Below are 8,686 nucleotides of genomic sequence, written 5' to 3'. Positions count from 1 at the left end.
ACCCCATCCCCTCAGGAAGCCTTTGCCTCCTGTCAGGTCATCATTGTAAATAATAATTTGTTCTTAATTGATTTGCCTGGATACATAAAGGTTCTACTACTACTACAGGTAGTTAATTAATCATATTTGAGATTACAGTTGCAGTAAATCCTTCAAAGAGTACTAAAGTGAAGCCGGATGTACGCGTGGATTGGTCTCTTGCTCTGGCATAACTCCTCCTCTCTTGGAGCTGATTGGCTGCTGCACAGCACGTAGGCGGTCGAGCACGCTTGTGTAGCGGGGAGAGTTCATTTACGATTCCCAGTTGACCTTGCTGCTGAGTGCTTATCCAAAAACAACACACCGTTCAGGGAAACACATCAACCCCGGGTTTACCAGCCATGTCACAGATACCGATACCCGCATTATCCAGCTCAGGATTCTCGTTAACAAAAGGTAAAGTATCCAAGCTAGCTAATAGCATGCTAGCATTACATGACTGTTGTCGTTTGCCTCTCAACGTAAACTTAACACGTCTGTGTGACCTGACATTACCCTGGCGAGCTCAGTGAATGCTAACGTTACGGTTGTTTGTAAGCTACCATTTAAGAAGGGTTGAATGGAGATTATGAACCTGAATAAATTTAGGGAATATATAATTAAACATTTGTATCTTATTTCAGCAGTTAGTTACTTATTCAGCAGCTACTTAGCTAAACAGCCATGTCACTGGGCAGTCAGCCGTGTTGGATGCAGCCACATGTTGTGTTCCCAACTTTAGACTATCACTCAGATAGTTTTGGCCCATCAGCTATCAGGCCACTACTTGCGTATCTTAACGTCCAGCCAGCTTCCCTAACAAAGCAGCTAATGACTGAACCTGCTGATCAGGACTGACAGCAGGGCCCCAGTTCCTCTGGTCTTACGACGACTCATCATGTGATGCTCAATGCCTAGAAAAAACGGTCTAAATGGAAATGCACTTTACATACCTCTTAACTAAGTTTTCTCTGTATAAGCAGGCCCCGTTCATTATCCTCCTCTGATGATGCAACGTGCTGTTAAGAAGATAGATTTGAGGCTTTAATGACATTTAAATGTTTATAGCTCAAATTGATGCAATGTTATGCTGCCAGGGTGGATGTTTGTTTTAGTGAGACAAACGTCAACAGACAGAAGTAGTGCAGCAAGTGCTTAACATATTACTTACTTCCAAGCCTAAAAGTCCTTTGCCACAAGTAACATGCAGAAAAACAATATTTTAACACAGGTTTAGTGATTCCAAGGGTATTTAAATGGGCAATGGATACCAAAAAAGACCCTGGTATGTCTCATGAAGTGTCCAGTTGTTGTCCAGTAAACCTGCGCTGTGTAATGCAAGCCAGTAAAATATACATCCAATACATTCTTTTTTGTGAACCCTATCATTTTATTGGTTCTGACTCTGTTTTATGTAGGGCAAAGTTAGCCATAACACTGTATTGAGATGCATTCAATTTTGGGGTGTTTCTAAGATAGGAAAACCGCCTGTGACGCCTTTACCGAGCCACAGAAAGGTGTATTTCTGAATAATAATACCTTTCTGTATCTCCACTCACACTGTCTCCCTCTTTCAGAGCATTTTGTGGTTGCGGTGCCAGTCGCAGTGGTTGCAGCTGTCGGAGGTTTCCTAGTCAGCCATTACCTGAGTGGACGGGGCTGTAAAAAGGGCCAGGTAAACACCTGCATCAGTAAAGACAGCCCCAAAGTGGTGCACAGCTTCGACATGGAGGACATCGGCACCAAGGCTGTGTACTGCCGCTGCTGGAAGTCAAAGAAGGTCAGCAGCTACTTTAGAGCATACATAACTGCACTTAATTTCAGTGTTTGATTTATTGTTAAATGTATACTGATATTAGACATTCTAAGCTAGTAACTCCCTTAGCTTTCCACCATAAAGGGTCACTCCAGTTCACATAGTTCACAAGTGTTTTTTCTTTGACAGCTTATTTAAATCTTATCATTAAGCTCTGCCAACCATATCAGAGTGTTGGCTGAAGTAAATTAAACACTTAGTGACACTGATTTATGGCTTTTGTGTCAATCTGAGAATAATTGAGTGTGCCACTATCGCTGTATATCGGTTACATTTGAAAACAATAGACCTCATACTTGAAATATCCCAAGTTGTACTTTTGGCGAAAGTCTTTTGCATAAACAAGATCTAAAATGTGCCCTATGTACATAAAATAAAGGACAAGGAACATCCGAGTTCAACAAAACTCTTCCGTCTGCAAAGTTGAATATTTTTTAAATGTATAACCACTGGGGCTTAGGCGTCTTGAGTAGAGCTATTTCAGGATTTGTTCACGATCGTAAAGATACAAATGGTCTTCAGTCACTTTGAGACTGATGGTAATACCACTAACATGTCTGCTCTGTAGTTTGGTCTCTGTCTTAGTACAAGGTGCTTTCTGGGAGATTAAATTGGCTAACCGTGTCCACTCGTTTCACTGCAGCACAAAGGGCTTGAACTTGATAAGAGCAACTTTTGTTTCCCTCTGTTTACAGTTCCCTTTCTGCGACGGAGCCCACGCCAAACACAACGATGAAACCGGGGACAACGTGGGACCGCTCATCATCAAAAAGAAAGATGCTTAAGCCGCCCAATTGGAGAACCTTGCGCTCATCCTTTCACTTCTCATACACCCGACCTTTGTTTGTCCAATCATTTATTACCATCGCAGTGTCGCGTGGATTGTTACGGTATTGTCGCAATTAAATCAAGCGGTGGATATACTTCATTGCTCAGAACAAAAAATGTTGTGGTATTTTTGATTTGATTCACGCTGTTTCTACGTAAGCCGACATTACTTAAATCAAAGGTCATTTGAGGAGAGATAAGGAAGGACTTTGACAATCAGCACACAGACATGGAGGTACTATGACTAAAGTTACATTTTGACCTGCTTTATGTGAGGAATTCAGTTAAAAGACTCACTGGACCTGATTCACAGTGCAGGCATAGTAGCTTCACGCCTGGTGTCAACAGTGTTTCCCCTTCCTTCTCCTCTCCTCAGAGTAGAGCATTATAAAACCTGACGCTCTTTGAGGCAGATCTTCATTTAAGTTGGTCATTTGAATTAAGGAAAGGCTTTATTTTTAAATCATTAGCCCGCGAGACCCAGAGTTGAAATGCACATAACCCATATGAATGTTACATGGTATGATTTTTTCACCATGAGCTGCTTATTCAGGAGTTATCTCCAATCAACACTATCGGCTTGTTGTTTACCAGTTTTACTGTCTGCTTCCTGAGTGAACTTGTATTTAATCTGTAAAGTATTCAAAAACTCTTGCTTAGAAAATGATATATATTGCTTATTCCATCAGATTTATTTTCTACTGGCTGCGTGCGGTGTGACGACTTGATTCATTGTTCTGTATATTGTGAATAAAACTTCATAAGTGACCTGATTTAGTTGGCTCTGCATGTTTGTTTTGGAGGTGTTTTCTTGCTTAGTGGGCCAAGGGCCAAACATTACATTTGTTTGTTTTTGAACCACAGGAACAAATAAACTTTACTGTACAGCTTTACCTCTGTTGACAGCCAGGCAAAGCAGTGTGTTTATGGATTAACAGGGGTAAAGAGTAAACAGCCGTGTGTGTGTGTGTGTGTGTGTGTGTGTGTGTGTGTGGTGTGTGTGTGTGTGTGTGTGTGTGTGTGTGTGTGTGTGTGTGTGTGTGTGTGTGGTGTGTGTGTGTGTGTGTGTGTGTGTGTGTGTGTGTGTGTGTGTGTGTGTGTGTGTGTGTGTGTGTGTGTGTGTGTGTGTGTGTGTGTGTGTGTGTGTGTGTGTGTGTGTGTGTGTGTGTGTGTTTGCAGTGTCCACCAGCACCAGTGGCCATTTTAAGAAGTGGCAGTATTTGTGGTGACCACTAGAAGACGCTGTGTTTACACGGATAGTCCTGGCCAGACAGTGAGTACGGTGGGCCCCTGCTCCATAGTGACACGCACGTAGATACACGCACACACTGACACACGCACGAAGTATCTGGCTGCGTGCCAATTGCAACGGAGGGCTCTCACAAGAGGTGGAGTGGACTACACCGTCCCCGCGTGAAGAGTCACCTTTAACAGAGTGCTGCTCACAGAGGGACAACACACATCTGAGTGTCAACAATTACCTGCGTTACAAGTGGAGCAACACTAGCTCAATGCTACTTATGCTAAGTAGGCTAACACACTTTGACGGATAATTCAATCTGACAAGCCTATGTTTGGTAAAAAGTACTTTTTATTTTAGAATTATTAGTTTAATTATTGTTGTTGTTAAGCAAATGCGATTCGATTATGTCGACTATATGCTACACTGAAGACAACACATCGAGTTTTCCGGTCATTAAGTATGAATTACCAGTAATGAAAAGGCTTCCCGTGGGGATACTAGGCCTACTTACACTTCAAACTATAGAACATGTACATACCACCACCCCCCCCCCCCCCCCCCAAACAAAGGGGAAAGTTTAGCTTCGAGTTATTTCCTAAATATACATATTAAAATGTAATGTGTGAACACCGACCTGCCCAGAGAATGCGGATGAAAACATTTATTTTGGCAAAAGTCGGAGCCATTTACAATAGGCTATGTTATTGATGTGCGTTGTTTCCAGACATAGAAAAGACAAAGCATACATTCACATCTCAATTTGAATGCAATTCTAGTCTTCGCACTAATTCACTGCTAAGCTAATTAAAGCTTTATGCACAGGTGCCTTTAATTAAGTTAATGATGCTATACATTACAGCGCTGTAATTCAAATACACTTTATTGGCATGAGATCAGAAAACTGTATTACCAAAGTAGTACAGACAAATATTAATAAAACAAATCAAATATACAATAATATGCACAAAGGCTACAGTCATATTAAATATACAAAAATAAAGGTATTAGGCCTACAATAATGATCATATTTAGTAGTTTCTCCGGTGATTAAACAGGACATTAATGTAGGCTATGGCACAAGCCTTAAGGACTTTTTTATTTGTATTGAGATGGAAACGTATCATGCATTAGACTGCTGTAATAACACACCCTAATGAATAACTTTAAATGGATTTGAATATATTGACACAAATGTGTAAATGTTGGCCTATATTTAAAAAGTTGTTGTAGGCCTACTTTAAATATTTAACATGATAAAGGGATAGTTGGTGTCACTTGTAGTAACGCCCATTGACACAAAAGGGTGTCTGATGCAGAGTAATGGGGCTTTAATCTGTCACCCTAAAGTCTACCCACTGACAGCTGTCCGTGTATGTTGACGTGTTCCTCAGGATATTATGGGGTCGCTCTGACCACGGTCTCGGCTGCAGAGTCCACTTCGCATTTTGAGCGACGCCCCCAAATTCCGTGCAGAGTGTTTGCAGACCCTCCGGGACGGAGAGGTGGAGGAGGAATCGGCAGCTCCACCGTCCATATACACTACAATCACCACGCCATTAGTTCATGACTTCATCATATGTTTGACAGGAGAGTTTGGACCCTATTTGGAAGGTAAGACAAGACGTTTTAACAATACTTACTGTTGATTTTCGCTGTTTTGGTTTTGTCGCCTTTTTCCTGCGCGCAGCGCCGTGTCGCAGAGACCACTCGGACTGTGGTCAGCTCGTCGTGGCGTTGGTCGAGCACCGTCTTCTTAGGTAACATGAATTACGGTGAAATTATCGATTAGGTGTCCAGGTCGACCCAGAAAAGAATATACAGTGTTGTCCTGTAACAACATATGTGTCCCGTGTTCAATCACTGGAGTAGATTTTCTACAAATGTGGACATGGAATATAGCCTGGTCTTTTTTTATCCACAGCAACCGCATCGTTGCGCACCTCGCTCCTCGTCGTCGATACCAGACAAAAGACAGCCTGTTTTTTTTTACGGTCCTCTATTTAGTCTTCTTCTGTTCAGCTTAAGCTTTGCCTGGCACACATAACAGCAGTCGTCAAAATGTATTTGAAAAGCGCGCTCCACATTTGACCTGCGCATATGCGCATATCTTTGCATATTGTTGTCGCTCTGTTATTGATTGCATTGATATACCGTGAAATTCTTAAAGGGATACTGCCTCCTGTATGCGGAAATCATATTCAAGCAATGCACTGTGTGATACAGGCACGGGTTGTCTCTATTCAAGCAGTTTATTTCTAAATCTATATAAATATATGTTTTTTTTCTTTAAACACAGATGAGCCACACTCTGACAGTGTTTAGTGCCTCTGGCTGAGAAATATCTCCCAGTCTCATCTCCTCTGTTTACTCTCTTTCTGTATTGGTCTCTCCAACATTTCTATTCTTAACCTTGCTCTCTTCATCCCCCATTCATTTCTAGCTCTCCAGGACTCTGAGGCTGCTGCAGAGAATGGGAATAGGGACACAGGCCAAGGCTTGCCATTTTGGCTGAAGTAACAGCAGGACGGTTGTCAACCCCGCATCGGCTTCAATCCCCTTCTCCCTTACCTCTCCTCCCACACACACACACACACACAACACACACACACACACACACACACACACACACACACACACACACACACACACACACACCACACACACACACACACACACACACACACACACACACACACACACACACAAAAACACACACACACACACAAACACACACACACAAACACAAACACACACATATACACTCACACAAGGACAGACACCCCCCCCACACAGCCATTGCTATGTCCACTGCCGTAGACATCGCTGGCCCTTCCTCCCCAGATCAGCCCCACAGCAGTGCTAAAATCCCCAATGAGCCTCTGAGACCCAGCCTTAAGCGCTCCAACCACCCCTACAGCCTCTCCCATTACATCTCCACCCCTTCCCCTGCCGTGGACGTCAAAGGCCTGATCCAGCCCTCTCCGGCCCAGCAGCGGGCTGCCCAGCCTGCGCACACTAAGCCCCGCCGGGCCCCTTCCTGGCCTGACATGTGGGAGTCGCCCAGCGGGCTCCACCTGGCCCACGCCGCAGAGCTGCTGATGCGCGCTGGGCTGCTGGCGCTGACCCCGGCCTCCACAGAGCAGGCCGGCCTGGGCGCACAGAGCAGCCAGCCGGTTAAAAGGGAGGCTGTAGAGGCAAAGGGGGATGCGGAGGGAGGTGGGTCGGGGCCCGAGGAGGACGAAGAGGACTCCTCTGGATGTGGCACCGAATTCCAGCCCTTCCTGGGTGCTTGGTTCCCCTTCAGCCCCGCTCTGTTCCCCCTGGCAGGCTTCCAGATGGGGGGAGGCCACTGGAGGAGCGCGGCCATGGGAGCTGAGGGCATCGAGGGGCTGGTGGCCGAGGGCTACTCACCTGGCTCTCTGGGAGGGGGCAGCGGAGGGAGGAGGAAGAGGAAGAGGTGTGGGGAGTGCGTACCTTGTCGGCGACAGACGAACTGCGACCAGTGCAGCAGCTGCCGCAATCGCAAGAGGGGACACCAGATCTGTAAATACAGGAAGTGTGAGGAGCTGAAGAGGAAGCCGGGGGGTCCTGGGTTTGAGAGCAGAGTGTCTGGGTTTGATCTAAGGGGCTCCGACTTTACTTTGGGTCTGGCACAGGAGAGAAGCAACGGCACCTTGGATGGATAATACTGATAGGGTGGGTGGCAGCATTTGTCAGAGGATCCTGGTTGGATGATTGTTGAGGGGCTGCAGTAAATAAAAGCACACAGGACACCATGATAACACTCGGACTGTGGTTCAAAGATCTCGTCAGATCTCGTGCTTAACGAGGAGCTGCAGCTCCGTTAGAGAATGTCCAAACTCGTTCCCATCCTTTCTTTTGACAATCAGTGAGTCGGAGAGGAGAGAAAAAAGGATACCAATGTGTGTCAATATTTAGATGACGACAAAAAAAATGCTGTAAATAGACTGTAAATATCTGGAAAACATTATGTCTTTTTTTACATCCCTTTCCAGTTTGGATGTATTGTGTTTCAACATTAAAAAAAAGGAGCCAAATGTTTTGTTTCTAACGGCGAGTTTTGTTTTCTGTTGTTCTGACGTCACTGCATCAGTAAGAAATGAATGAGTTCAGCTTAGGCTAAATTATGTCATGTGCAACTTGTACTGTATAGCTCTGTTTGCCCTTTTGAAATAAAATAAATTGGCCATGTGAACTTGTCTACAGGCTGGGTTTATGCTATGTCCGTTAGTGTGTGTGTGCTTGGATTTAATTGGGTGTATGTGTCCAATGTTTCTGGTTGTACACACATGTTGTCGTGTGTGTGTGTGTGTGTGTGTGTGTGTGTGTGTGTGTGTGTGTGTGTGTGTGTGCGTGCATGCGTGTGTGTGTGTGTGAGGTTGTGTGGATTATGAGTCACCTAATAGTGTGGCTGAGAGCCTTATCACAACCCCACAGACACACAAACACACCTACACGCTGCCTTGGCAAGTCTGGTGCATACTCTACACACACACACACACACCTAACCTGACGTGCACACATAATCACACACACTCTGTTCAATTCACACACTGACAAAAATGTCCCTTTTTATTCACAAGTGTGTATCCTATATAGACACGTGATAAACAACATATACAGACAGCTGGACTCGGGGCTACAGGGTGGGTTTTTGCTTGTTGCCGTAACGATGGCTGATGTGATAAGACCTTCTTCCTCGGCGCCACACTCCAGGGGACCGCAGGGAAGACGTAACCATGGCAACGGCCGGCCCGAGG

At 44.8% G+C, this 8,686-nt stretch overlaps 2 protein-coding genes across 2 annotated transcripts; both read left to right on the top strand.

Moving 5' to 3' along the window:
- Positions 1 to 228: 228 nt before the first annotated feature.
- Positions 229 to 3,435, top strand: zgc:110843 (uncharacterized protein LOC541492 homolog). Its single transcript, XM_034198930.1, has 3 exons — positions 229 to 435; positions 1,596 to 1,798; positions 2,530 to 3,435. Exons 1-3 carry the CDS (start codon positions 381 to 383, stop codon positions 2,617 to 2,619), a joined length of 348 nt encoding a protein of 115 aa, XP_034054821.1. The 5' UTR covers positions 229 to 380; the 3' UTR covers positions 2,620 to 3,435.
- A 1,797-nt stretch (positions 3,436 to 5,232) lies between these two features.
- On the top strand, positions 5,233 to 8,121 carry cxxc5b (CXXC finger protein 5b). The gene is made up of 2 exons (XM_034198931.1): positions 5,233 to 5,516; positions 6,346 to 8,121. Exon 2 carries the CDS (start codon positions 6,707 to 6,709, stop codon positions 7,589 to 7,591), a length of 885 nt encoding a protein of 294 aa, XP_034054822.1. The 5' UTR covers positions 5,233 to 5,516; positions 6,346 to 6,706; the 3' UTR covers positions 7,592 to 8,121.
- Positions 8,122 to 8,686: the final 565 nt, after the last annotated feature.

Source organism: Gymnodraco acuticeps, unplaced genomic scaffold (genome assembly GCF_902827175.1).
Source record: "Gymnodraco acuticeps unplaced genomic scaffold, fGymAcu1.1, whole genome shotgun sequence".
In the NCBI taxonomy this organism is placed as follows: domain Eukaryota; kingdom Metazoa; phylum Chordata; class Actinopteri; order Perciformes; family Bathydraconidae; genus Gymnodraco; species Gymnodraco acuticeps.
The sequence above is the reverse complement of the archived record's forward strand: the minus strand, read 5'-3'. Positions and strand labels throughout refer to the sequence as shown.